The following is a 27,977-nucleotide window of genomic DNA, read 5'->3' on the forward strand; positions in this document are numbered from 1 at the left end:
GGGAACCGGGGCCAGTGGGGAAACCTGGTTTCTGGACTCACTTTCTCAAGAGACGAGTCCCCATTGGGCCCTAGGATCGGAGACTCAGGAGGCCGCTCTCGGAGGTACTGCCCCCACCTGAGCCACGGGCAGAAGTCCGGATGGGGTCACGCCCACAGGCCTTTCTAGATGCCCCCACCCCACCCCCCAGCACTCAGGGCACCGGGCTCGCAACTACAGATGACTTTAACAGGGGCCTCCGGTGACCTCCAAATGACATTGAGGAAAGCCTGGCAGGGGGCTGCTCCTGCCTGGGGCGGCACAGTCCCCCGGGTCATAGGAGCAAGGCCTCTCAGGGTCACCTCGGCCTGGCTTTGCTCCCAACCCTGTGAATTCACAAATGTCCTCAAAATCTGCCCCCACCCTCATCAACGGGGCTTCCGCAGAGAATAAATCCTTTGCTGTCTGGTGGTGCTTGGTGACCTTGAGCCGTCACTGCCTCCTAGCGGCTCGGATGTCTGCTGGACGCTGCTATCCTGCCCCCTGTGAACCTCTCCCCCAACACTGGCCCCTCCCAGGCCTGAGCAGACCCCCACCCTCCAGGCCTGGGCCTGACCCCACCCTGTCTTCTTCTCAGGGTCCTCGGAACTCAGAACTGGGCAGAGCCCCCCTGTTTAGCCTCCCCACCATAGGGCCCAGCTGTCCGCAGGGCTCGAGGTAGTGTCCCCTGACTATTTATTTTTGTGAAAAACAGAGTGTGAGCAGGGGAGGGGCAGAGAGAGAGGGAGACAGAATCTGAAGCAGGCTCCAGGCTCTGAGCTGTCAGCACAGAGCCCAATGCGGGGCTTGAACTCATGGACTGTGAGATCACAACCTGAGCCAAAGTCGGACGCTTAACCGACTGAGCTCCCCTGGCGCCCCTTCTTACCTTTGTTTTTAACCTCACATCATGTTTGGTTTCCGAGGCGCATGCGTAAGGGTAGGCCCCGCTCACTGCACACAGGTTGCAAATCGTTGCAAAGGGTACAGGAAACACTCCCCCCCCATCCTGACTCCCGGAGATGATTTCTGATTTTAAATTTGAATCATAAATTTTTTTTATTCCCTGTGGGATCCTAAGCATTTCCCCTCATCATTAAACAGTCGTTAGAAGCATGAGTTTTGACCACTGCCGTCCCTTCCTCTATTTTTGAACATAGCTTTTTAGATCCGTGAAGCACCTTTGAGTAGGTGAATTTCTCATTTTTCCATAGATTAAATTCCCGGAAGTGTGCGTCTGTGGGGGTCTGTGTGCACCCGGGGTCTTAGCTGAGATTCCCCTTGTGGGGGCTGTTATCTTTCACAATCTTTTAAACAAGCTTTACATGTGAAAAACATCTGCGAATGGGCCGCAAGGCGGTCAGAGCGCCTGAGTCCTCCGCCCAGGCCCAGGCCAGGGTGGGCTCCGGTCCCCTGGCCTCCTGGAAAGGCTTTGCTAAAGCTCCTTGGACCCGTCCACGATGCCCCTGGGCTGCGGATGCCTGGACCGTGGGAGGCCCGTGTGGTCACCGCCACGCACTCAGGATATCGAACCCCAGAGCCTCTGGGGAGGGGAGCCTGGGGCCCGGTAAGGACCCGATGGCCTTGAATGTCAGCTCATCCTTCCCTCCTTCCCTAGGTCCCCAGAACTCACAGAGCTGCATGACTGACGGGGCCTTGGTAAGGTTGGGGTGACTGGCTGGGGTGGGACCCTGTAAGGTTGGGGTGACTGAGGGGGCCCCCAGTGTTCTCTGGCCTCTCCTAGGCAAGTCTGACTGTCCCCACCCTCTGTCCCTGCCCCAGAACCTGCTCTCCCGGAAGGTGACACTGTCCATGGAGGCCACGCCCAGTGAGGGCTTCTGTCCCCACTGGAGGTCCAGCTGCCTGTCGCCCACAGGGGAGGAGGAGCTCAATGCTGGTAAGCAGGTGGGCCGGGGGCTGTGTGGAGCCGGGGCCCACTGGGGGGGCCTCCGGACAGCACTGTCCTGGTCTCCCCCCCCCTGGCCCCCCCAGCTCAGAGCGCATCCCTCCCCCTGGGCCTCTGTTTCAGGTCACTTGGTTTCCGTTTGCTAAGTGTCTGCTCTGTGCGGGGTGTGGGCGCAGAGCCAAGGGCGTCACGGAGGGCGCCGTGGTCTTGTGTCTGCAGGGTGCCAAGGGCTGCCTCCGTGCACACCTGATGGAAACTTCTGGAAGGGCTTTGTCTCTGGAGTCTGACAAAGCAGGCGAGGCTTGATTTGGAGGCTTTGCTCTCCCCACCCGCCCAGGCCACCCCCTAGAAGGGATTGGGGGCCAAAGCTGCCTGGGAGCAGGCCTGGGGGGAAGGGCACTGCGTCAGTGCCAGCAGCCTCCCGTGGCCCTGACCTGCTCTGGGGGCGCCGGCCCCTGAGAGTGCTGCAAACACGAGTACACAAGTATTTTGGGTTTATCTGTGGTTCCAGTGCTGGGCAAGTAATAGATCCCAACAAGCTCTGAATGAATGAATGAATGAATGAATGAATGAATGAATGAAACAAGAGACCGACCCAGACGGCAGCGGGTCAAGTGCCACTAGGGAGGCCACCTAACAAGCCTCGGTAAGCCTGGGCCCAGCACTGGCCTCGAGCGGTGGCCCTGCTGTGGGTCAGCCAGGGGTGGGGGAGCCCGAAGTGGGGCGTGCTCGGACCCACCAGCAGCCCCCAGGGGGTTGATAAGGGGCCCGCGGTGGCCGAGAGGGCTGAGCGCCGGATGCTGGCTCCTGGCCCACGGTCGAGACGGCAGTGTGGGGCCCACCGGTGCCTGACCCCAGGCCTGACTGTTTCCACTGGCAGCAGGGCGCGGGCCTTGCACCGCCCCCCCTTCCTCCAGATCAAAGAAGCATCATCGATGGTCTTTGTAAAACGTGTGAGAGGACTTGGTTCTCAGGAAGCTCCCAGGCTGTGGTGGTTCCGAACAAACGCGGTTTTCGTTTAGATCTGAGAGCTGCTGTCATCTCTCAGAGGACGGTCCCTGCGCCCACGTCCCGGGCTGGGACAGCGTCCCCACCTCTCGCCCCTCTGCCCCTGTGCCTCGGTGAGCTGACGGAAGGAGTCCCGTCTCCTTGTGGTTTCAGTTTGCGTTTCTTTCTTTTTTTTTTTTTTAAAAAATTTTTTTTATGTTTTATTTATTTCTAGGAGAGAGAGAGAGAGAGACAGCGTGAGCAGGGAAGGGTAAGAGAGAGAGGGAGTCACAGACTGAAACAGGCTCCAGGCTCCGAGCTGGCAGTCAGCACAGAGCCCGACGCGGGGCCCGAACCCACGAACCGCGAGATCACGACCTAAGCGAAAGTCGGACGCTTAACCGACTAAGCCACCCAGGTGCCCCATCAGTTTGCGTTTCTTGTATTGCTGGTGCGGGGCCTTGTGACTTTACTGGTCCCCAGCGTCTCTGGGCGCCTCTCCGCCCCTCCCTGTGGTGACACAGGGCTCTCCTGACACAGAAGAGTCCGGCACATCGGTATTGGCCTTGTGTGGTAGGTGTTTACCGTGCGGTGGGCTGTAGCCATGGCTTGGGCCCTAAGCCGATGTCACTAACTCTAAAAGTGCTTTCGCTCTGTGTCGTGTTCAGAAAGCCCCTCTGCTCTGGGATTTCTAGATAACAAAGCCGCGTCTGCGTGGTGTGTCCACAGTTGTCACTGGGAAACTCAAAAGTCATAACTGCCTGCTTTTTATTTTTATTTTAAGTTTTTTATTTATTTCTGAGATAGAGAGAGAGACAGCGTGAGCAGGGGAGGGTCAGAGAGAGAGGGAGACACAGAATCCAAAACAGACTCCAGGCTCTGAGCTGTCAGCACAGAGCCCGATGCGGGGCTCGAACCCATGAACCGTGAGATCATGACCTGAGCCGAAGTCGGACATTTAACCACCTGAGCCACCCAGGCGCCCCTATTTTGGTGTGAGAAGTAGGGCAGGGACCTGGGTTACACTCGTACTCCCGACGATGGGCAACTCTCCTGGGCTGGAGTCTGGTGTCCCGTCACGAGGCCCGTTCCCTCCACGCGGCCGGCCGGGCTCTGCGGGTGCTGTGCCCTGGTGCCCGGGGTGGAGGCTGCCCTCTGCGTTTGCCTCCTGGCTGTGCTCACACCGGGTTCCCTGCAGACCCACCGTAAAGAAAGTCCTTTGGGCCCCGTGAGCCAGCGGGATCCAGAACCGGGAGGTCCGGGCTTCCGCTCGGCGCCCCCGCACCAGGCTGCTTTGGTGTCCTCTGCAGGGCACCCAGGCGGGGCGCTCCTGAGCAAGTCCCCGAGAGACAGGCCCCTGTGGGAGGAGGCGCTCGTCAGCAACATCAGGGCCATGTCAGCCTTGCAGAAGAGCCTGGTGTTGGAGACCATCCAGCACCACATCCAGGAGCGCACCCAGGTGGGCCCCGGGAGCCCCGCCCCTCCGTGCGGGGCGCTACCTTCTGCCATGCAGGGCCCGCAGGCCGCAGGGAGCCTCCCTGAGCCCCGGGCCCGCACCGCCGCTTGGCTCCCGCTGGCCTCGGCTGTCCTCGAAGCCCCGGACCACCGGGATGTGCGGCAGAAGGTGCCAGAAGGCAGGAAGGTGTTGGGGCACATGCTGAGGGGCAGGTGGGGCGCAGACGTCGTCACTGGAGCCCGGCAGCAGGTGTGGGCCCGGGAGCCGCATGCCCCCAGGCCTTGGTGCCTGCCCCACCTCTGTGCCTGGGGGCCCCCCGACCCGTGGGCTGCAGGAGGCTCCCCAGCTCTGGCCTCCTGCCATTGTGGGGCGCCAGGCCCTGCTCTTCCCTGACACCCCACATGCTCTGGCCTTCTGTCCAGTGTGAAGGCCTCACCCACCACGGGCCGCGGCTCAGCTCCCAGGTTGGGTGGGTTCCTCCTGGCCCCTGTCCTCCACATTCTTGCTCCAGATTCTCCAGGGCTTCGGGCAGAGTAGGAGGGGATGGCAGCAGGGACTGTGCCTGCAGAGGGGGATGGGCCCCAAGCACACACACAGCTTGGCTTCGGGCCCCTGGAGCCTGGCCGATGGCTAGCCCGTGCTCGGAGAGCAGGGCAGGGAGGGAAATCCAGCCAGTGGGAAGAGTCTGTGCAAAGGCCCTGAGGCCAGCAAGATGGCAGCACGGGAGGGTGGGGAACAACGCCAGGGCCAGGCTGTCACGGGCTCACCAGCTACCTTAAGGGGTGCAGCCTCCGTCCTACAGGCAGGGGCTGCCGGGATCAGGCAGAGGTGGGCACAGCCCTCTGGCAGCACCCCCAAACATCTCCTCACCCTTTGGGAGTGGCTTGTCTTCTCTGCTCCCCCACAGGGGTCCACCCTGAGTTTCCATCCTGGGGGTTTCCCAGTGGATTCGGGGGCCAGCTCCACCCAGAGGGTCAGGTGGGGCCTGAGTTCTGTGTTTTGCCTGCAGCTCATCGCAAAGGAGGCGCCCAGTGCTGGCATCCAGGAGCTCCTGGCGCCCTTGAACCTAGAGCTCAAGCAGCCTTTGGAGAAGGTCAGTGCCTGGGGTGGGGCTGCCCAGGGTCTCCTCCGTGTGCCCAGAGCCCCCCAGGAGGCTGCCCCGGCCCCTCCCCCGCTCCCCAAGTGACTCTCAGGATCTGAAGCTGTGTACACGGACGAAGCCAGGATGGTGCGAGGGGTGCTGTTACGGGGACAGTGGCCTCGGGGCCACTTCGTGTTTGCTGAGCCCTGGCTAGCGGCCAGCCAGCCCCTGCCGGGCCCCAGGGATGCGGCGGAGCCCAGGGCGGCAGCACCTGCGTGCACGGGCCCTACGCTCCGCGAGGGAGCCTCACTCGGCACCTAGGCCAGCAGTGACAGTGCCCTCTGTTCAAGCAGTGCTACCCGATGGGGAGGGCACGCGTTTTCATCAAGAGAGAGACAAAGGGGAATTCTGGGAGGCTCTGAATGCAGGGTCCCGTGTCCACACGAAAAGAGGGGTGCAGCTCTGCCGGGGACTCCTGAGGTGAGCGGGCAGGGAGGTCTGTGTGACCATTCGGCCCTGCACGGGGCTCCACTTAGGCCCAGCTCAGGGAGCCGGGGGCCACGGGAGCAAGATGAGGCCGGCTGGGGCAAACTGAGGCGCCACAGAGAACATGGCATCTGGGTACTGGCCTGCAGGACCCACGAAACTTGGCGCTCAGTCTCTGGCTGCAGCCCAGGCCAGGTGAGGAAGCAGTGCCAGTGGGCGGGGGTGGTGGTGGTGCCCAGTGGGCAGGGGAGGGGGTGCCACGGTGACCCCCCTCCTCCAGCCTCATGCACACAGTGGGCACAGCAGCCTGGGGCTGGGCGGGGGGAAGTGCTCAGGACTGGCTCCCCAACTTCACTTGCCCCTGGCCCCACGGTGGCGGCCGCCCGCGTCCCCTGACCCTCTGGCCGACACCCGCCCCCTCCTTCCTCCCCCAGACCTTCCTCTTCCACTTATACGGACTGATCCTCAGAGAGTGTAACTGTGTGGACCTGGTGAGGAGGCACCTGGCCAGCCTCCTGGAGCTGTCCCACCAGTCCTCCAGCCAGCGGGAGGTGGGTGGCAGCCCCCCACCCCTGCACCGCCCTGAGCCTCCCCTGTGGACCTTGCTACTTGAAGGCAGACCATGGCACCCAGCACTGTGCTGATCAACAAGGGGCCGCCAGCGTGGGTGCTGCCTGGTGGTGACCTCGGGGACCTGTCCACGCCCCGGTGGCCCCCGCGGGATGCACACGCATCAGGGCAGGGGCGGGGCCCTCGGGACGGCGGGGCGGGGGGTGGGGGCAGGAGACGCAGGCCACGGCCAGCACTGCCGGGACCGGCTCACAGCACCCTCAGGCCCACAGGGCATTGCCATGGCCGTCGGCATTGCGTCTTCCACGCACATGCAGGAAGCGTGGGCCATGCTGGAGCACGTGGGCCGCACCAGGTTCCTGAGGACCGTCTTCATGTCCCCAGACAGCCAGGTAGAGAGGGCCGCGTGGGGGCGGCAGGGGCCAGGGGCCTGAGATCGTCACTTGCGTGCTCCGAGCCTGTTTGCTCGCTGGAAACACGGGGTGACCCCTGCCTGCCCACCTCCCTGAGGCGCTGGTGCGTGCGTGTCAGCTTCCCTGCTCTTGCTGTGGCCTGGCAGTCGTGAGCGTGGTCCTTGGGGCCCCACACGAGGCCCAGAGACCCCTGGAGGGGAAGCAGGGGTGCGGAGCCAGGGCCGCCTGGAGGCGGCACCGCCCGCCGCGGGACACAGTCCTGAGGCGCCAGGCGGGGAGGCGGGGGTGGGGGGGAGGCGAGCTTCCCCGGGGCCGCCCTCCCTGTGCGCAGCAGCCGGACCCGGACACGCGCTGGACGTGGGTTGGCAGCACCTCCCTGCTGTGCTACGGGCAGATGGCCGCGCACGCCGGGGAGCAGATCCTGCCCTGGGTGGACAACATCGTGTCCAGGATGGTGTACTACTTCTCCTGCAGCCGCTACGTGAGCCCGGCCCGGGCCGGGGCGGCGGGGGGCGGTGGGGGGCTGGGCCCAGCCCGCTGACCCTCCCCCGACTCTGCACGGACAGGACAACATCCTCAAAACGAGCTTCCTTTCGGCGACCATCATGCTCTTGAAGGCTCTCAGGCAGAAGAACAGGGCGCAGAGCTACAAGTTCACGCAGATCCCAGAGCTCATCCAGTGCCTCCTGGTGAGTGACGCCCGAGGGGCCGCCCGTCAGGGGTCCCAGGGGCCACCAGCGGGACTGCGGCTGAGCCGACTGGCGCTCTGGCCCCACAGTCCAGCCTTCAGAAGGAGCCCAACTTCCTGGCCACCCTCTTCCGGCAGAAGATCATATTGGTCATCGCGGGACTGAGGTGACTCTCCTTGGGGTCCAGGAACGAAGACGGGCCAGGTCACTGCGTGGGGGGTGGGGGTGGGGGGTCCACGTGTGAGGAGATAGGCTGTGAGTAAGGAGCCAGGAGCACGGGGCTGGCCCTGCTGAGGCCACACACCGTCAGCCTCGTTTCCTGTCCGTGACAGGGTGTTACACTGACACAGACTGACCCCCGACCTGGTCACACACCACATCCAGGCCTCAGTTACACCGGAGCCTGGTCACAGCCTGAACCCTGGTCACAGCCTGAGCCCTGACCCCGGTCACACTCCGAGACATGACCCTGGTCACACCCTGAACCCTGGTCACACTGAGCCCTGAATCTGGTCACACTCCGGGCCCTGATCCTGGTGACACCCACTTTCTAGACTGTGGGCTCTTGTGAAAAAGTCCAGAATCTTCTCCGTGTTTCTTCCAGCAACCTTCGGCCCAGTCTCAAACCCATGGTCAAGTCCAGGATCTTGCAGACCTGCCTGCAGAGCCTGTACACGCTCCCACCCACGGAGACGCTCAGGAGCTGTTTACCTCCGATGGACGCGGTCCCGGACGTCATGGTGACTGCCTGTGCCCATCCCTGGGTGGCGGGTTCCGGGGGCTGGGCGGGTATGCCCAGCCCTGGCCGCGTGTGCGAGCGAGGGGAGCACCGGAGAGGGGAGCCTGGCCTGGGTTTCTTCCTGGCTTCGCCACACACTTGTCTTGACCTTGGAGCCTGAGTCTTGAGTTCTGCGTCCAGGTGGGCTCTGGCCTCCATGCATCCCACTGAGGTTTTGTGATTCAGACGGGATGGGGGGGGCGAGAGCACTCCCCAGATGTGTGCGGCTTCCGGCCGCCTACTCATCAGCTTCTGCTGCCGGAGCAGGGCTTGTTTCTTCCCTGGGAGGGGCAGACAGAGCAGCTTGGTCCCCACCACGGTCAGGCCCGGCGTAGGGTCTCCTCCCAAGTCCCAGCTCCCTACCTGGAACCCCCCCGTGGGCGGCAGACACACACGTGCACCCACGTGCCACCAGCCAGGCTCCTGGGAGTCCCTGGTCAGCAAGAAAGAGCAGCCTGGAGTGGGACCTGAGCTGTGCCCAGGCTGGCCTCCCAGGGAGCAGACTGTGAGCCCCGAGTTGGGGGTACGCTCTCAGGCGAGGCCCGTTGGGGAGCTGGGAGGGTGGGGTGGGGTCATAGGGGAAGCAGACCCTCGTGTGGCTGCACGGGAGAGCTCGGCCAATCCCCCGGGAAGCTCTGGTACTGAAGGGGCTCAACCAGGACATCTGCCAGCCAGCGTGCTGGCCCATCGCTGGTCCAGGGACAGCCCTCTGCAAGGGGGTGTGGGCTTGGAGGTCAAGTCCTGGGCGGCCAGAGGCCGGGAGTGGGTGCCTGGCCCCCAAATCTAACATCAAATTGGAGCCCCGTCCCAGGAGGGAGGGGCCGGGGCATCAGAGGGGAGGCCATGGGCTGTGACACTGGCGGGAGCTGTGTCTGGGTAACAGGTTTAATAACAGAAGTATCACTGCCCTGCAAAACACCCCAGTTTTCAAAGCGCACAGGCTTACACGTTTTAACCTAGATTTGTGAAACTATCCTCAAAATCAAGAGGAGTGTGCTTATCACCCCAAAGCCTCCCGTGCCACCGTGGGGTCCCTCGCCCTTGCTGTTGCTGTCATAGTTGGTATCTCCTGAGTTTCAGGCAAGTGTGATTCTGGGGCATCTGCCTCGCTTTGCCTGGACTCTGCCGTTCAGTCGGCTGGAGATTCGTCTATGCTGCAGCTTGTATGTGTGGACGGCTCGCTCCTTGTTACTGCGGAGTGGGGTCTGGTTTTCGGGTTCCCAGCAAGCGTTGACGTGCTCACCAGACGGGGCACTGCGGTGTCTCCAGCTTGGCACTGAGTCGAGCTGCTGTGCGCGCTTGCGTGCAGGTCTCTGTACAGACCTGGGTTCCGGATTTTTGGGTAAACACCCAGCCCCGGGATGTCTGGCCACGAGGTAGGTGTGTAACTCGCCAAACCGCCTTCCGGCCCGCTGTGCTGATTTGATTCCCGCGGGCGCGGGGCCTGCTCGTTCTATGTCCTTGTCAACATGCGGTGCAGTCGGTGGTCACCCTGCTGGGTGCGCGGCGGCGCCTGGGCTGGACTCCGTGCCCGTCCGTCTACAGAGACGGAGCGCCTTCTCGTGTGCTTTTCCCACCCTTGCATCTTTTTTGGTGAGGTGTCTGTTCAAGTATGCCTAATTAAAAATTTTTTTTAATGTTTATTTATCTTTGAGAGACAGAGAGAGACAGAGCACGATCATGGGAGGGGCAGAGAGAGGGAGACACAGAATCCAAAGGAGACTCTAGGTTCCGAACTGTCAGCATAGAGCCCGACGTGGGGCTCGAACTCACAAACCTTAAGATCATGACCTGAGCCAGAGTCAGACGCTCAACCTACTGAGCCATCCAGGAGCCTCTCATATGTCTAGTTTTTCAGTTGCCTTATTTATTAGTTTCTAGAATCCTTTTTAGAGCTGCTATGTGAGTTCTTTGTCACTTAGGGGATCTGAATGTATTTTCTCCTGGTCCGTGGCTTTCTTTTTATTGTCTTAATGGTCTTTTCTGAAGAGCAGAAGCTCTTGATTTTGAGGTTGTTCAATTTCTCTGTTCTTTCTTTCATGGATTGTGATTTTGGTGGTGTATCCAGAATTTTTTCCTTGAACCAAGGTCGCAAGGATTTTTCTCTGCCATCTTCTAGAAGTTTTATGGTCTTAGGTTCCACACTGAGGGCCGTGACAGGTTCCGAGCCAAGTCTTACCTGCCGTGAGGAGTGGCCTGAAGCTCAGCTCTTTGCACATATGTGGACACCTGGTCGCTCTGGACCCTTCCAGGTCCCAAGTTCACCTCTGCCGAAAATCAGCTGACCACGTATCCGTTTCCGTTTGTGGCCTCTTTATTCTGTTCTGTGTGTCTACTGATCTGTTTCTGCTGATGCCACTGTCTCACTGCTGGTAGCTTCATAGGAAGGTGTGAAGTGGTACAGGCGCGCGCACAGGCAGGCATGGAGTGGCACGGGCAGGTGCACGGAAAGGCGCAGAGTGGCACCGGTGTGTGCACGGGAAGGTGCGGAGTGGTACGGGTGGGCTCGGGAAAGGTGTGAAGGTGTGAAGTCCTCCAACCTGGGTCATCGTTTCCAAAGCTGTTTCTGCTACCCCAGGTTCTGTGCACTTTCACGTGTGTCACAGAATGAGTAGGTCAACTTCTAGTCAACGGCACAAGGGGCTTAGAGCACATCTTCCGTCAGATTCTTTCCTCTATTTCCTTGTGACGTTGCCAACAGTATTTCAAAGTTTAATTTCCAGTTGCTCATTGCTGGTATACAGAATACAACTGACTTTTTGTGCGTTGATTTTGTTCCTGAAACCCTGCAAATGTCCTTGTTAGCTTCTCTGAGGCTTCGTAGACCCCACGGGTTTTAAGCATGACTTGTGTGAAGTTTCCTTCTTTCTTGTCAATGGGGGTGCTGCGCGACCTCCCTCCTACCCCGCTGCCCTTGCGAGGACCCGGCAGTGGTGGGAACGGACCCCGTGTCGTTCCTGATCTGGGAAGGAATGCACCTGTCTTGGCCATGGAGTCTGCTGTTGCTGTGGGTTCTCGGATGCCCTTACTCAGGCTGAGAAAGCTCTCTGCTTTCCTGCTTTGCTAAGAGTGCTGGTCAGGGTGGCTGTGGGATCCTGTCAAACACTTTTGCTGGATCTGTGCAGATGGTCAACCTTGATACTCTGTGTTTACATTTTCGCTCAGTTCAAAGTACCTGTCAGTGTCAGTGTCAGCGCTGGGGGAATGCCCAGGGGGCCGTCTCAGGGGCCCTGGGCCGGGCGGCGTGCCCTCAGTGGCACTGGGCGCTCACTGAGCCCTGCCCCCTTCTGGGATGTTAGGGGCAGATGCAACCCCCTCAGTGGTTATGGCCTGAAGACCTGGCAGCCGCGAGGGCAGCGAGTGTCCTCGCCAGGGACTTGAGTGAGGACTGGGCCCAGAATGGACATTATGATCACTTGCGCAGGCCCTGCGGGAAACAGTGACCGAGCCCTCCCCAGGGGTGTTTGGGGGCAGATGGGGGGTGTCCGCTGTGGTGCTGGCGGGCCGGCCCCGGGGGTGCGACCAGGCTCCGTCCCGCTAGGCACTGTACCAGAAGTCCATGCAAGCGCTGGACCTGCTCCTCCAGAGCCTCATCTCCGAGAACAAGAGCATGGATGAGATGTGCTTCCTCCTGCAGGTGAGGCCCGCACTGGCACAGGGTGCGGCCGCGGCTCCCGGCGCCCACCCAGGGTGGCTCCCTCGGACACAGCGGTGGCCAGAGGGCCAGGTCGGCAGGTCGGCCCTCCTGCAAGGAGGAGGGGACCCTGACTCACCTCTGGGCACCCCTGCGGGCAGGGAGGAAGTCCGGGATGGGCTGCGCCCTCCGCGCGGCCGTGGAGACGTATGCCGCCAACGCAGCCAAACGTGCTGGCTTCCTCTGGCCCCAGGGGGCCAAACTGGTGGCGGGGACTGGGGGGCCTTCTGGTGGGTCCCAGCAGCTGCCCGAGCGGCGGGGGTGGGTCCGCGGGGCTGAGCAGGCTGCTGGGTTCTCCTCTCAGCACCGCAGCACGTGGAGCCGTGGCTGGAGTCGGACCGCAGCCACGAGCGCCAGCGGGCGGTGCAGACCGTCTTCCTGCTCCTCACGTACGTGGTGGACAACGTGGGGCTCGCTGTGAGTCGCCTCGCCAGCTCCCTCGCGAGGGTGGCAGGGAAGGTGGGGGCCGGGAGCCGCAGGGTGCTGCTGTCCCCGTGCTGGGCACCCCAGCCCTTGCTCCTGCTTCTCGCAGCCAGGATTCAGGGCTTGTCTTGGGAAGGGACACCAGGTGGCGGGGGAGGCGGTCGGGCCGCGGTAAGAGGGCGAGCCACGGCCCACGCACTGCCCACCCTTCCCAGGAAGTGGCCACGCCCTCCGTGCTGGGCCACCAGATCGGCCTGCTGGCGCTGCTGTGGAGGGACATGGACCCGGTCACCCAGAGCCACTCCCGCCAGTGCACCTACCTCTTCCTCCAGCTTCTGACGCAGCAGAAGGGTGAGCTGGGGGCCCACCGGGGCACTGGGCACTGGCTGCTCCGGGCCTCCTGACTCGGTGCCCCTCCGCAGGGAGCATGTCAGAGTTCATGTATTTGAATAAGATGAAGAACTTGGAAGCAAGTGCCAGCAGAAAATCAGAAATTAAATTCTACAACCTGGTGAAGGTGGGGCTGCTGGGGCCGGAGAGGGGAGGCGGGGAGGGCGGTGGGCGCGGTGCCTCCACCCCCTGCCCGTTCTGCAGCTGATTCTGTGCGGGGGGCCTGGGGAGCGGGCCGGGTGTAGCCAGGGCGCGGACGCTCACTTGCAGGGAAAGCACCCTGTCCCTCTGCCCCTTGAAATCTCAGCCTGCACCCTCCCTGTGACCTGGGGTGCGGCGAGGCCCCTCTGAAGCCAGGTCCCAGGGTTCTGCTGACCCCTCCCTCCTCAGCACCCACTCCTCTCGGGGCCTCGCCCCTGGGGCCCCTCGCCCTGGGACGACAGCTGGGTTTGCCTGAGATGGCCCTGTGCTCAGCCCTCGTGCTCGGACCCAGGCAAGCAGCCGTCTCTCTCGCCCATGGCCTCGGCCCGCCCTCCCCTGTGCGTCCTCCCTGGGCTGGCCGGCCCCTCGAGATGGATGGGCATCAGGGCTTTGGGTTTGAGTCCAGGCTCTGCCTCATGCGGCTGGGCAGTCAGTCAACCCTTCCATGCCTCTGTTTCCCCACCTTCCAAGTGAGAGTCCCTGAGTCTGACCCCTCCCGCTCTCGGGACAGGCTGGGACAGACGCCCCGTGCAGCAGGCGGCCCCCTGGGCGCCCCTCCGGGGAGCCCGGAGCCTGGGAGCCTGTGGGCCTGGTGGGGTCCCTAGAAACAGAGCCTGGGGCAGGAATCCCAGTGCAGTCGCGGGGAGTGAGGGAAGCAAGATGGGGGTGGGAGGAGCCACGAGGGTGGTGCCCAGCCTGACCCAGGGCGCGTGGCAGCTTAAAGCGTCCCCCACCTCGAGTCAGGGGCTGGACCCTTGTCCCCTGAGTCAGTGGCTGGCTGCAGGAATGGGGGGGCACCTGATCCCCTGGACAAGGCCGCTTGCTCCCACCATCCACAGAGCGACCTTCCAGAGAAGGGGTGGCTGCCGGCCTGCAGCGGCCACGGCCACATAGCCAACCGCTGAGGCAGGAGGGGCAGGGCCCCGGCAGCCTGGTGTGGGGGAGGGGACAAGTCTGCTCACCTGGCGTTGGTTGCGCTCTGAGGAGGAGGAGCCCCCGTCTCCCAGCCCAACGCGAGGGCGCCTCGAGGCCCCTCAGCCCAGCCCCCGTGCACAGGTGCTGAACAGGAACCTGACCGTGGCCCAGCACACGCAGCTCGTCCTCACGCTCCTGGGACGGCTCTGCAGCCACAGCCGCCTGAACTGTGACCTGGCATCGCAGCTGCTCCTTAAGGTCATTGAAGAGCAGAGCGTCAGGCCAGAGCAGGTGGGCGCCGAGCCCCTCCCGGCCCGCCAGCTGTGGGCCTCGCGACAGGAGTGGGCCACCTGCCGAGGGCTGCCTGTGTGCACGTGGATGCACCCGTGTCTGCACGCCCCTCTGCACAGAGCGCGCCCCGGGCCCGGCGGCACTGGGTCCTGAGCCATCAGCAGCACACGGCCCCGCCTCCCGCTCCCTTAAACAGCACAGCCCTGTTAGCAGGGCTGAGACCCGGTGCCCCAGGGCCCCTGGCTCACCCCGCCTGGCCAGTCGGCTCCCCTCAAGGCCCCAGGGCCCTGTCAGCAACACCCTGCCTTGTTCGTTCGGCCTTACTCAGGAGAGAAAAATTCTCTGCCACCCCCCACCCCCCGGCTCCCTGGGGATTTAACTGCCTTTCCTGGGGGTGGGGGGGGGTGTGCGGCCTAGCTCACAACCCATGCAGACACCACCGTCTCTCAGGGCGTGTGAGGCCCATCCACCCTCCTGGCCGCTCGGGGCGGATCCTCATCTTCACAGGGACGCAGGGAGGGGGTGACGCTGCGGCAATGATGGGGCAGCAGCGGCTGGGAGCCAGGTGCGGCTCCCACCCGCTGTCCCCATCGGGTCCTGCCTGTGTCCAGATGCCTCGTCTGGGGCGGGGATCACAGACTGGACGGGATGACGAGGTCGCCAGGACGCCTCATGTGGGAGGCAGACCCCGGGGCCCGCAGGGAACGGAGGCAGGAGCCGGGGGCGGCTCTGACGCCCCCTCCTGGCCTGCCCTTGGCCTTGCAGGTGGCCGAGATCCTGCACGGCCTGTTCCGGGAGCTGCCCTCCATCACGTTCAAGAGCACCCTGCAGACGATGATGAAGGCTGTGTCAGTGCTGGGGACTCAGCACACCCAGGAGACAGTCGAGGTGATACTGTCCCTGTGTCACCCCTCCGAGAGGTATGTCCTAGTGCCCAGGACCTGGGCCATAGAATCCTCGGCACACTCCGTTCCTGGGCAGGCAGCGTCCCTCGGACCGAGAGAGCCCTTAGAGACAAGCTGGCAGGGGGGCCGGAGGTCAGCGGGGCGCCCTGAAGATCCTAACCGGCCCCCAAGCAGCCCCCTCCAGCCGCCCAGGGCCCCAGCACACAAACGGGCCCACCGCCCTTCAGGGCTCACGCTGGGTTTCCAGGCTGCAGCGTGTGGATGTCATGAGCCTCAGCGATGCTGGGCCGGGCCTGTGACCCTGAGAGGCGTGGGTGTGTGTGTGTCCCCTGAACCCGGGCGCCTCCAGAGCATCTTGGGGAGCACTGGCCTGTCACAGGGTCACAGAACCTTGGACAGGGAACAGAGATCTCTGGGATGCAGGTCCGTGAGCCCCCCATCCCTCCCCAGAGAGACAGGCCCCGTGTGGATCCCGCTTTGCCTGAGGGCTGAGCCTCTGTTCCCCACAAGCGGGGGAGGCCAGACTCTGTTTGGGGTCACGTGGCGAAGAATCACGGCAAAGTGGGAACCAGCACCGACATCAGGGAAAGTCAGCCTGCACTCAAGGCCTTGAGCAAGAGCCCCAAGCCCTGCTCACCGGCTGTTGGGACACAGCCACCGGGACCCCCGGGCTGGAAGGGCTCAGGGTTCCTGGGGGCCTGGGCCATCCCCACTTCAGCAAGCCCGGCAGGACATGCTGCTGTCCCAGAGGTCACGTCCCACTGGCCCCCCGACCCTGCACAGCCAGCCACCTGGTGGGACGCGGCCCTGCCTCCCCAGACAGGTCATGCCCCTGTGGAAGGCCCTAGCCAGCAGCACCCAGCTGGCCCGCAAGGTGCTCACCATGCTCTACATGAAGCTAAAGCTCCGCCCCCCCAAAGAGCTCATCAGGTTCACGCAGCAGGCGGAGCTCATCTCCCTGCTGGTGAGCAGCCCCCCACCCCGTGTCCCCACCTGGGGTCCCCCTGGAACCGCACTGGCACTCAGGCCCTGTGGGGGGCCCTGCTGGGCCGGAAGGCAGAGGGTCTCAGTAGGCGTAGCTGAGGACTCTTGTCTGCTGAGCGGTTGGCAGAGTGGGACCAGAGCCCCCGGGACTGTCCTGGGCCCCCGCCAGGTGTGGGAGGCGGGGGCCTGGGCCCGGGGGGTGGGGGGGCACGCTTCTGGTTCCCTGCTCCTCTGCTCGCTGGAGCCGGCCCTGGGCAGAGAGCGAAGGTGATGCCCATCTGAGTCCGGCTCTGTCGCCCGCTGCAGGCCCTGGGTACCATTTATGAGCTCCTGTACACCCGGGAGTTCAAGGCCACGGTGCGCTGGGCCTTCGCAGGGGTCCTTGTGGGCCTGCTCACGCAGCTCCATTACCTGTTTGAGCTGGATGTGGCCGAGAGCAGCTCAGACTACCAGGAGGAAGTCCTGGACGTGAAGCCCCTCGGCCCCTGCAGGTGACCTTTGTGAGGGGCCTCAGCGCCCAGCCCCCGGGGACCCCAACGCATGCCCCCTTTCTGGTTTCTTCCACATAGCTGTGGAACCCCTGGTGGGCACCGGACCCTGGGCTGGGCTCCAAGGGCCCAGAAAGGAAGGAGCTCCAGCCCCACCTGGACGCCTTCAGTCCTGAGTAGGGAGCCGGGAAAACCCAGCGGCAGAGCAGGCTCAGAGGCCACAGCGCCTGGGGCCCAGATGGGAAAGGGGGTCGCAGATGACCTTCCGGTCCAGGCGGAGAACCCGGCCCGAGCCCCGACTTGCCTCTGCAAACACCCCCACCTCCCCTAGGACGTGCCTGGAGGCCCTGAAGGGTCTTTTCTGGACCAACTGCTGGGAGGTGTTCGCCTTCCTCAAGCTGCTGAGAGGCTGGGAGCTCTTGGAGCACATGAAAACCTACACAGAGGGGGTGACCCTCCTGGCTAGGTGAGCACAGCCTGGGCCGGGGCTGGCCCCAGAGAGCATCCCTGATGGGGCCCCTCCTGCACCCCGTATGGGGACCTGGGCTCCAGACTCAGTTGCCTGGGCCATCTCCCCGAGCAAGCAAGGTCGGCAGCGGGTTACAGGCCACCCGCCCCCCCGGCAAGGATGAAGCCCGCAGGGTCCCCAGGCCTGCCCCTCTCCTCTGACAGGGCCATGGCCCACTATGACTGTGAGATCAAGGCCGTCTGGGGGCAGGCGGTCATCTCGCTGAAGAGCTCTGAGGAACGGGACAACGTCGTGGCCATCCTCCTCATCGCTGAGGTCAGCCCCTCCTCGCCCCGCCCTGCCCCTGCCCTCTCCAGCGTCCTCTGGCTCACAGGAAGCTCAGAGGACTGGACTGCCACGCCTCCCCCCGCCCCCCTGCCCCCCCGGAAGTCTCTTCACTTCTGCCTTCAGGTCAGACCTACTTGCTCTCTGGAAGTGCTTCCCGATGTCTGACCCCACGCTCTCACGCTCGGCCACGGGCCCCCTTTCCCGGTAGCTGACCCAGCCGCCACCACTCAGTTTCTCAACAGCCAAGAGCTCCCTCAGTACATGTCTCGGAGAACCATGGACAACTTCCTGAGCCTGGGCCTGAACAACCCCAACCAGCTGGTGCGGGCCATGAGCCTGAAGGGCCTCAGCAGTATCCTGATGCATCCTAAGAAGGTGAGAGGCAGGGCTGCTCACCCCCATCCCAGGAAGACTTCAGGGAGGAGGAGGCACGTGAGAAGAGCCTCCACAGCAGGTCAGGTTGGAAGGAGTGGGTGGGGACGGCAGGTCAGGCCAAGGAAGGAGAGGGTGGGGACGTTTGGGAAACCCTGATGCGTCCCTCACGGCGAGGGATCCTAGAATTTCGGGGCTGGAGGGGGCTCTGGGTCTTCGGCTTTGGCCTCCTTTCCAGTAGGAGTCCTTACGCGAGAGCACAGCTGCTCCGTGGCCCTGCTGGCCGGGCGCTGGGGGGACTCGCAGCTGGCCGGGTGCGGGCCTACGTCCCCTTCCCGCCCTTCAGGCCTTCCAGAACAAGTCCATGCCCCACAGTGCGGGCGGGGGGTTGGGGCTGAGGCCCCTGAGGATGTGAAAGGAGGGGTGGGGCAGGGAGCGGCAGCCACAGCCCCGCCGAGTCAGTGACACCCGTAGAAACGTAGAAACGGTGGAGAAGCTTCGAGAAGGGCCCTTTCCAGGGAGCGGGGCAGGCCAGGGCGCGGCTCCGTGTGCCCGCAGGTGATGCTGCTCCGGAACCGGCTGGCCGGGCTGCTGGACGGCTTCCTGGGGCCCGAGCCCAAGGACCTCGTGGGCCTGATGGAGATCCTGGGCGACATCCTGCGCCACCTGGGGTCCCACGGCGTCGGCGCCACCAGCCTCAGGATCGCCCAGCACCTGCTGCTGCTGTTCGACGATGTGAGGGGCAGGGCGGCGGCGCAGCTCCCGGCGCGAGCCCGCCAGGCCGAGCGGCCGACGGCGCTTCCCCCTTCCCACCCCCGGGGCTTGTGGGCAAAATCCCGCGGGCCCTGGCGGGGGGGTAGCCCCCAGGAAGGAAGTTTCCGGGAGGCCCCTGGGCCGCGTCCCCCACGCGGAGGGCGCGGGCCGGGAGGAGAGCAAGGGCGGGTGGGCGGAGGGGGGCGGGGAGCCCGCGCAGCGGTCCCGGAGGCTGGGTCTCAGCGCCCGAGTGACCGTCCCGGCCGCGCCTGCGCCCGGTCCCCAGGGAGAGGGGGAGGGGCGCCGTGGCCCTGACACGGTCGGTGGCAGCCACCGGAGGGGGTGGCAGGAGAGAGCGCGGCAGCGACGGCGGCACAGCCGGGGCGTGCGTGGCGGGGGGCGTGCGTGGCGGGGGGCGTGCGTGGCGGGGGGGTTGTGCGTGGCGGGGGGCGTGCGTGGCGGGGGGGTTGTGCGTGGCGGGGGGCGTGCGTGGCGGGGGGCGTGCGTGGCGGGGCGTGCGTGGCGGCGGGCGCCCGGGCAGCAGCGTCGGCGAGGGGGAGGCGTGGGGGCCGTCCCTGAGCTGCAGGCGGGTGAGGGCGCCCTGGCCACCGCGGGTCGCCGGGCGGAGGGAGGGTGGGCCTGGCGCGGGCCCGTCCCGCGGCTGAGGGCCCCGCGTCCGGCAGGAAGAGGCCGCCGTGCGCGGCAGGGCCATCCTGCTGTACGGAGACGTCCTGCACAGCGGCGGCAACAAGTACCGGCAGGCGCTCAAGAGCCACGCGTTCCAGGCCCTGGTGCCGCTGCTCCTGCACCTGGGCGACTCCTGCCCCGCGGTGGTCATGGTGAGCGCCCCCCACACCCCCCCGCCTTGCAGGCCGACACGCACAGAGGAGCCGGCCGTCCCGGGTGGCGCTGCCCTCAGCTCCACGCGACTCCGGGGTCTTCCCCCCCCAATCTAGGACCCCCGTGAACCCCCCCCAACCCAACACACACACACTCAGCCTGGGAGCCTGGTGTTTGGGACCCTTCTCACTCCCGCTCTCCCCAGGGTGCAGACCACGCTCCCCTCAAGGACACTGCCTCCAGGGAGGCTCCTTGTGTGCCGGGCGCACGGGGGGACCCGTAGGGCGGCCATGGCGCGGCCCCAGGCTTCCCAGGTCGTCCGTGTGAGCGGCGCCTCTGGTCCCTGGGAATGCCCCTTCCCCCCCTGCACAGGGAGCACCTGCTTCTCCCCGAGACCCCACCCAAGTGCCCCCCTTCCCCGCTCAGGGAAGCCTTCCTGGCCTCCACCCCACCCACAGGCCAGAGCAGCCCTCTGCCGGCCCTGGGCGCCCTCGCGGGTCTCCGCTCTCACCTCGCTCTCCTAACAGCTGCTCGGCCAAGCAGGCCCTGCGCGCTGCCCTCTTGCTCATGGCCGCCGCCTCCTCCCCAGCACTTGGGGAGCCGCCTGGATTCCTGCTTCCCTCCTCCAGTCCCTGGCCGCCTCTCTGCCCAGGCCCCAGGCCCACCCGACCCAGGAGCCCTCGGGTCCTGTCACTGGTGGCCTCATGGGCTGGGAACCCCTCAGTCCAGGGAGAAGGTCTGCCTCCGGTCTGGGTCTGCACAGCCAGCCTGCAACCCAGAGCCTGGCCGGAGTCAGCTGCTGAGCGAATGCACGGCTAAACGAAGGGTGGATGGGAGGCCAGTAGACGGCAGGGGTGTTGCCAGGTGGGGGGGCAGAGGGGTACAGCTGGAAGTTTGGAGGAGAGTGTCAGGTTAACCAGGAGAGGCTGCCTGGAGGAGGAGCTGCAGTCTTAGGAGCAGTTGCCCGGAGGGCAAGGGCCTCCGAGTGAAGGCGGGCTCTGAGCTAACGGGACCAGGAGGGTGAGGGCAGGCTGGGCCCGGGTTGGGTCAGCGCGTCCTCCTGTGATCAGGGCCTCGTCATAGATGCTGAAGAGGTGCTCCCCGCCCCGGAGCACAGTCTCCTGGGGGCAGAGGCGTGAATACTTGGCTGGGTGACTCAGGAGGAGGCTGAGGGCTTTGGAGTGAAAGCCAGGTGGGCCGACCCCCCCCCCCAACTCAGCCAGAGAGGGAGGGGCCAGCTTGGGGACCGTCCCGTCCCGGCTCAGGCCGCTGCCACCAAGTGCCGCAGGCAGGGCTGCTGGGTTTGGGGTGTGGCAGGCGGGTCCCCTCTGGACTCTCTCCTGGGCGTGTGGACGGCATCCCCCCCCGTGTCCTCACGTGGTCATCCCCCATCTGCCTGGCCAGATTCCCTTCTTGTAAGGACACCGGGCGGCTTGCCCGGGCCACCCAGGGACCTGATGACCTTACCTCTGTAGAGGCCCCATCTCTGGACAGTCACATCCTGAGGTCCTGGAGGTGATTTCTGCCCGTCACAGGGTTACAGGGACTCTCTAAAGGAGTTAGAGGCCAGAGGCTGGGCTGTTGGGTGCTGGTGAGTGAGGGACCAGCCTTCTTCCCCTGGGTGGCTGTCCCCTGGCCCTTGAGAGAATCCCTCGAGGTCAGGAAGGAGGCCTGGCTGGCCAGGGTGACCACTGGCCTCTTGAGTGTCTGTGTGAATTAGACTTAGGGAGGTGAAGACACTCCAGCGGGGGCACCCCGTCGGCTGCAGGCACAGCCCCCTCCGGGGCGTGGGCAGCTACGTGGCCCGGGCACAGCTGTGAGCAGGGTCCTTGCTGGGCCGGGGCCCCTCGGTGCCTCCGGGCCAGCGTGGCTGCAGAAGGCCACTCGTCCTGTGGTCCCTGCCTGTGGGGGCGTCGATGGGGGGGAGGTGACCGTCTGTCTCTGCGTGGCACCCCGCAGAAGACAAAGCTGACCTTCCTGCGCTGTGCTGTCCTGCTGAAGTGGGAGTTCCGGAAGGAGCTGTTTGGGAAGCTGGCATGGGGCCGTGGCCTGGGTGCTGAGAACAACATTTTCATCTACGTGGTAAGACGTCAGCACCCCCCAGATGAGGGGCAGGGGGCCAGGGACGTGGCTGGGGGGCCGCCTGCAGTCAGGGTCCTCTGGGGGTGGCTGACCCCTGACTCGGTCCTGCGGGTGCTGATCAAAGGCCCGCTCGGTGCTAGGCCGGCGGCCCCTTGAGCCTCCCTCAGGCCCCTTCCCTGGGAAACGGAGCTCGGGGCCTCCGGGCCATGTAGAGACCACCCCACCTGGACGGGGGAGCCCTGCCTGGCAGCAGTTCCCACGGCCGCTGGGGAGGGGCCTTCAGGGAGCGCAGCGGCCACTGATGTCCCGGTGCAGAATTGGGGAGGCCCCGTAGCTCTGGGCAGCCCCGTGAGGCCAGACCTGGGCCCTCGTCCCCTGCTGAGGATTTGTGCGAGGAGACAGGTGTGCGTGCGGCAGGAAACCACAGCTCTGACTTCTAGTAGTCGGTTTATTTCGGAGTCCAGACCCTCAGGCCCCGCCTGGCTGGGACCCCTCCCTGGTGCTCAGGGACCACAGCCCCCATCCCTGGCTTTTCTCCAGCTTGGTGGCTGGCAGGTTGGCACACCGGCCACACTGGATCTGGTCGAAGTGCGTGGGGGCTTGGGGGTGCGTGCCTGCCACGGCTGGGAGACAGCTGCCGTTTCCGGAGAAGTGGGGAGGGCGACGGTCTGGGGCTGAAGGTGCCCGGAGAGAGGGGGCGGGGCTTGGGCGGGGGCCGCGGAGCGCCCTCCAGGCAGCTTGTTGGTGTCGTTTGTAGGAACGGTCAATTGGTCAATTCTCCGCAGGCTCCAGGCGCGGATCCTTGGCCCGTTACTTGTATCATAATTGCTTTCGTCCAGTCTGTGACCTTGGACTCTGCTTACTGTGTGTCTGCTTGCGCAGGAGTCCTGTGGCGGGTGTGTTACTTTTCCACGGTCTGTGCTGGGGTCTGATGGAGAAGCCCCTCCCGGCCCTGGAGCCGCGCTGGTGCCTGTGCCCTCCCACCGGCTGCGGTGCTCTGCTCCCTGCCCGTGGGAAACGGGGTGCCGGGGACCCCGGCATGCAGCAGCACTGCTGGCACCAAGCGGTCCCTGTGGCCGATGACGGTGACGTGTCGCCCTCAGGGCTGCCGAACCTTGACCCCCGTGGCTGTGATCGGGCTCAGCGTCTGTCTGTCAGGATCTGTTCAGGAGACTCGGCGATCTGAGCCAGGGAGGGTTAGCGTGAAGGACCGTTGACCGCGGCAGGGCCTGGGGGCTGCAGGGACCGGCTGGGACGCGGAGGAGCCAGCACTGAAGGTCGCAGGACCGCCAGGGTGGCGCGTGGATGTGGACGGGAGGACGTGGTGTCGCCAGGCCCCGCCCCAGGCCAGGACGACTCCTGTGCCCGGAGCTGAGGGCACGGCTACCAGCCTGCGTGGCAGAGAGGCTCGTGTGGTGCCAGGCCGAGCCCCTGAGATGCAGGGGCAGGTCTCACGCAGGAGGGGCCACAGGACACCGCTGGGGGGGCAGTTCTGGGGGCGCCTGCGGAGCGAGCCTGAGGCATCAGGGGCGGGAGTCTCTCCTGCGTCCCCACACTGCCCCCGAGTCACCCCGCACCGGGCGGGCGGCGAGGACGACCCTCGGCCCAGTCCGCTTTTCCAGAGCGCGCAGCAGGGGTGGATTTGGAACCCGGAGGGGAAGGAACGCTCCGATGGCCGCCAGGGCCTCCTGCCTCGGGTTTCCTGCTCTGGCCATTTGGGTTGCGGGTCCTTCTCTGTGTGCGTCCGTCAGGGACTCTGTGCTGCTGTGGGGTGGGTGTTACACTGACTTCCCAGCTCGGAGGTTTCATGGGTACACGTGGCCCCAGGTCATCATGTGGCTCGTGTAGTGGCTGCCGCTCTTCTCTGCCGGAGGGGGAGGGGGGGAGGGGGAGGGGGGAGAGGAAGGGGGAGGAAGGGGAGGGGAGGGGGAGGGGGAGGAAGGGGAGGAGGAGGGGGAGGAGGAAGGCCTCTCTCGGAGTCTTTCTGGCCCCGTTCCGAGGAGCGTGTGTGATGCCAGGTCCCTCTGCCTCTGGCAGCCTGGGTGTGAGGTTGGCCTTTCCTCCCATGAGATGCCTCGGGTGCCTGGACTCCATGCCCACCTCAGCCCGCGTGCGGGGACAGCGGGGCCACCTCTCAGGTGCTTGTGGCTCTGGTCTTGTCCCGCCCGCTTTTGCCCTCGGGGACTTGTCTTCAGCTGGTTGCAGATGAGCGGTGAGGCGAGCGCATGGAGAGGTGCCCGCTGCCACCGGGTCTCCACGCCCAGCTTACTGATCCTACCAATTTGTTCTTTTTATTTCTTAGTTTTTTTTTTAACGTTTACTTATTTCTGAGAGAGAGAGACAGTGTGAGTAGGGGAGGGGCAGAGAGAGAGGGAGACACAGACTCCGAAACAGGCTCCAGGCTCTGAGCTGTCAGCACAGAGCCCAGCGCGGGGCTTGAACTCATGAACCACAAGATCATGACCTAAGCTGAAGTCGGACACTTAACCCACTGAGCCCCCTGGGCGCCCTTGATCTTACCAGTTTATTAAAGAGCCTGGAGCTGTTAGAGCACAAAACTGTCAGCATGATAAAGTTACTCTCACAGGTTTAACAATAATTTATTTCTCTGTGGGTTTCAGACCTATTGAAATGGCTCTGAGCCCCCACCAGCAGCCTCGCCGTGAGGGGGTCTTGGGGACGGCGTAGCCACTGAGGGAGCCCAGAGACTGTGGGGCACATGTGTCCTCACCAGCCTTCCGTTCTGGGCGCCCCCTCCCACTCTTCCCCGTATAGACTTTCCTGGGTTTGCCCATTTTCCCATTTTCACACCTTCCAGGAGTTGGAGTTTTGCCCCAAAGGAAGGCAGCTGCCACCTCAGGCCAGCAGGGGTTCGGGACCCCCCAGCTGGGCGGCGCGGCCGGGCTGGCTGGCGGCAGGGGCTCCTGCGCGCCGTCTGCCCCACACGTGTTCCCTTCCACGCAGCAGTGTGGTTTCAGAAGCCTGTGTTAGCTTGCTCATGGCCGATGCTTCCTCCTGCCATCCCATACTCCCACCCGGTCTGTAAGCATTGCTAGAAGCCCCTTCTGGAATTTTCTAACAGTTGAGACGTGTGGACGAGGGCTTCTCCAGCCCTGATGCTCGCAGCCCTCGTTGGGGTTGTCCTCATGCGGCGTCGTGGGCTGTGCCCTTGAGCCCCGACCAGCCCGGCCGACTTCGGCCACCGGCCGGGGCCCCGTGCCGACCCGTCGCTTCAAACCCCGGGGGGCTGAGTGGTGGGCTCATAGCCCTGACTTCCCTCTCTCCCGGCTCCCCACGTGGGCCCAGAGTCACAGCCGGGCCTTCTTTTCAACAATCGTGGAGAAAAGAAACACAATACCAATGTTTAAATACTCCCTCACTTTTAAATACCAATCAAAATTCAGTCCATTAGAGTTTCCCTCCTTTTACGGAAGTCTCCTTTCTGTTTCCTTTTGCTGACTCCTGCCTCTGGAGGGGCACCGCGAGCTGATGGCCCTCTGGGCCCCTAGGCCCTCATGACTCGGTTCCATGGCCTAAACCACAGACGTCATCTCGCAGCTCTGCAGGCGAGTGGCCCGCGACATGGAGCCGGCGGGCCCTTGGCTTGTGAGCGTCACTGCTCCCTGCACTCACTGCTCTCCCTGCGTGCGTGTCGGCGCGTGCCCTCCTCCTGAGGCACCTCCTGTAAGGTGTCAGGGCCACCGTGTGACCCCGTTTCACTGCATCGCCTCCGGAGGCCCTGTCTCCCAACACTGTCCCATTCAGAGGTCTTAGGGGTTAAGACTCAGTGTATCTTTTTTGGGGGGAGGCGGTCCAGCCAGCCTCTTGGCTCATGAAGGACCCGCTCCTTCCAGGAGGCACCATTCCCACTGTTAGTGGCATTGCTTGATTGTTCAGATTGTCACACCTGCCAGTGTTGAACTTGAATCCGTTCCCATGAGCCCTGCCCTGGACTCTCTTTCTGTGGGCATCCTTGTTTCTGGCGGCATTGGAATGTTCCAGACGCTTCCTAGTGCCTCTCCTCTCTTTCCTCTCCAAGACACAGGATCAGCCGCCTCCAGGAAGTCCTGGCGTCTGGGCAGAAAAGGGCACCAGAGCCCAGAGTGCGTCTCGGGGGGCTCAGAGCTCCGCACAGGGCAGGAAGGCCGTTGTGTTTTTAAGATCACGAGCTGAAGGCCACATTCCCAGAATGGGTTGTGACAAGAAGGCGAATCCGAGCACATCACGGCGGGTCCAGGGGCCTGGGAGGCTGCTGGGGGCCCGGACCCCGAGGTCCCACCTGCCACGTGGGTCTGACGTTTGTGGAGGGAAGGGGAAGGCGATGTGGGCAGAAAGGCAGCTCCGGGGGTCAGCCCGGCCGGCGGGCAGCGGTGGCCTGGGGTGGGCGCCCCGGGGGAAGCACCGCCTGGCTCCACGGGGGCCGAGGGAGGGTCTCTGTGGGGAGCACGGGCACCCGGGTGGCCTGGGGGCTGAGGTGGGGGGGACACTCGCCAGCGTTCTTGGTAAGCAGGTGGCAGGAGAGCCGGTTCAAGCAGGCTTAGAGACACAAACCTGCTTATAAACCTGAGAAGGCCCGGACGGTGCCGCCACAGAGCACCTGGGCTGCGTCTGTCTCGCGCCTCAGCTCCTCAGCCTGGCCCTAGCCTTGATCCAGGGGCCCGTCCCATCCTGGGGCAGCTAGCTGTCCCCTCCTAGAGCAGCTGCACGCCCCGAGTGCCCACCGCACCGGCCCGGGGGAGCCAGCGGGGCCTCCCCCCTCCTCTCGCTCTGACCGGCCCCCGGCCCCTTGCTGAAGCTCAAGTGGGAGGGGCCTCCTGGAGGATGTGTGGGGACAGGTGACCAAGCGCACGGTCCCAGGTCCCTTGACACGGGGCCCTGCCCGAGGTGGGATGGGGGGTCATGCCCCTCCTCCTTCCAGGCCCTGGGACTGCTGGGCGTCAGGGGGGCCTCAGGCAGAGCCGGGTCACAGGGGGTCTGGGGGCCGTCTGTCCCCCTCCCCAGGTGGAGAGCAACTTTGGCAACTTCCACCAGTTTTTCATGCAGGCGTTGGTTTACCTGCGCAGCCCCAACAGACGCCTGAAGCAGATGGCCATGAAGTTCGTCGGTGGGTGCCGGCCGCGGCCTGGTGCCCCCCACACCGTGCCCGCCCAGCCCCCACACTCAGAGCCCAGAGCTGCCGCGGGAAAGGCCAAGCACCCGTGCCCGGGGGGGGGGGGTGGAGGGCGGCCCCGTAGGGTGGGCAGATCCCCTGTCCGTGCCAAGCCGGCCTCCCCCAGGGGCCACAGAGGCGCCCGTCCCCACCGCCCCCTCCCCGTGCAGGGGCCTTGCTGCAGGACTACTTTACCGACCTCTGCTTCTACCTGAGCAAGGACGACGTGAGGATCCTCAAGAAACGTGAGCCCCGGGCCGCGCACGGGGGACCTCTCTGTTCCCCAACTCTTAAGAAGGCCCCTCCGCCAGCCTGTCCCAAGGGCCGGGCTCCATCTTCCCCTTGAGACTCGGTTCCAGGACAATGCTGTGCCCACCCCCACGGGGCTCCCGGGACAGGGCTGTGCCCGCCCCCACGGGGCTCCCGGGACAGGGCTGTGCCCGCCCCCACGGGGTGCCCGGGACAAGGCTGTGCTCCCCCACCTGGACCCTCCTTTAGCTCCCACAGCAGGCTGCCCTCTGCCCTCCCCTGCCCTGAGGGGCCGTGCGTCAGACCCAGGGTTTCTGTGCAGACTTGGAGACCCTGAAGCAGGACCCAGACTCCATGAGCCGCAAATTCTACAACAGCTTTGTGGAGGACCTCCGCGAACTGTCCCAGTTCGTGACCCAATGAGCCCCGCCCGGCATCGCTCTGGTTCCGGCATGTGTCTGACCTTCTCTATTAAATGTGACAGTTCCCTTTGGCCTCCCTGGGCTCTCCCTGCCTTGTACCCCCTCGGTCAGGCTGGGTGGCCTCCCCTCCAGACCCAGGCTCTCAGGAAGTGGGGTACTCAGCAGCTCTGCTGGTGCTGGGCCCAGAGCCCTGGGGGTCTGCCTTGACACCCTTCCCTGCCCTCCCTGCCCTTCCCAGCCCTTCCCAGCCCTTCCCAGCCCCTCCCCTCCCTTCCCAGCCCCTCCTCTCCCTTCCCAGCCCTCCCCTCCCTTCCCAGCCCCTCCTCTCCCTTCCCAGCCCCTCCTAGCCCCTCCCAGCCCACCGCCCTGCCCCCCTCCCAGATCTAGTGATCCCCAGCATATAGAATCTTCCCGCTGCCCTGCTGCCCTGGTCCAAGCCCCCAGCCTCTCCTGTACCATGCGTGGCCTTGAGACCCTTGGGGCCCAATGTCCACCTTCCTGTGCTGCCTGGCCTGGTGCCTGGCCTTGCTCGCCTCCCTGCCTGCCCCGCCCCCTCTCCCTAGTGCCCAGGTGGGCAGCGCAAAGCCTGCCTCCCGCTCCAGGTCATAGCGATGGCCCTTCAGCCATGTCCCGTGGCCC

The 27,977-nt window shown here is 64.6% G+C and overlaps 1 protein-coding gene across 7 annotated transcripts; it reads left to right on the forward strand.

Moving 5' to 3' along the window:
- The first annotated feature begins 49 nt into the window (after positions 1-49).
- LOC120232318 (maestro heat-like repeat family member 5) lies at positions 50-27,412 on the forward strand. 7 transcript variants are annotated; one of them, XM_039232946.1, is made up of 28 exons: positions 50-104; positions 1,801-1,915; positions 4,222-4,370; positions 5,377-5,460; positions 6,369-6,485; positions 6,777-6,896; positions 7,249-7,398; positions 7,484-7,606; positions 7,696-7,772; positions 8,211-8,346; positions 11,926-12,021; positions 12,391-12,495; positions 12,717-12,852; positions 12,924-13,018; positions 14,149-14,298; positions 15,064-15,218; positions 16,023-16,167; positions 16,494-16,678; positions 17,007-17,141; positions 17,348-17,459; positions 17,703-17,846; positions 18,402-18,578; positions 19,280-19,435; positions 21,396-21,518; positions 25,558-25,749; positions 26,520-26,622; positions 26,838-26,912; positions 27,239-27,412. In XM_039232946.1, exons 2-28 carry the CDS (start codon positions 1,831-1,833, stop codon positions 27,337-27,339), a joined length of 3,426 nt encoding a protein of 1,141 aa, XP_039088877.1. In that variant the 5' UTR covers positions 50-104; positions 1,801-1,830; the 3' UTR covers positions 27,340-27,412. The 7 variants fall into 7 exon arrangements, with proteins under 7 accessions (XP_039088877.1, XP_039088880.1, XP_039088882.1 ...); XM_039232949.1 differs by having other exon boundaries at positions 7,252-7,398; XM_039232948.1 differs by lacking the exon at positions 50-104 and adding an exon at positions 1,168-1,205.
- Positions 27,413-27,977: the final 565 nt, after the last annotated feature.

This window comes from Hyaena hyaena, unplaced genomic scaffold (assembly GCF_003009895.1).
Source record: "Hyaena hyaena isolate Hyena2069 unplaced genomic scaffold, ASM300989v1 scaffold_69, whole genome shotgun sequence".
Classification (NCBI taxonomy): Eukaryota; Metazoa; Chordata; class Mammalia; order Carnivora; family Hyaenidae; genus Hyaena; species Hyaena hyaena.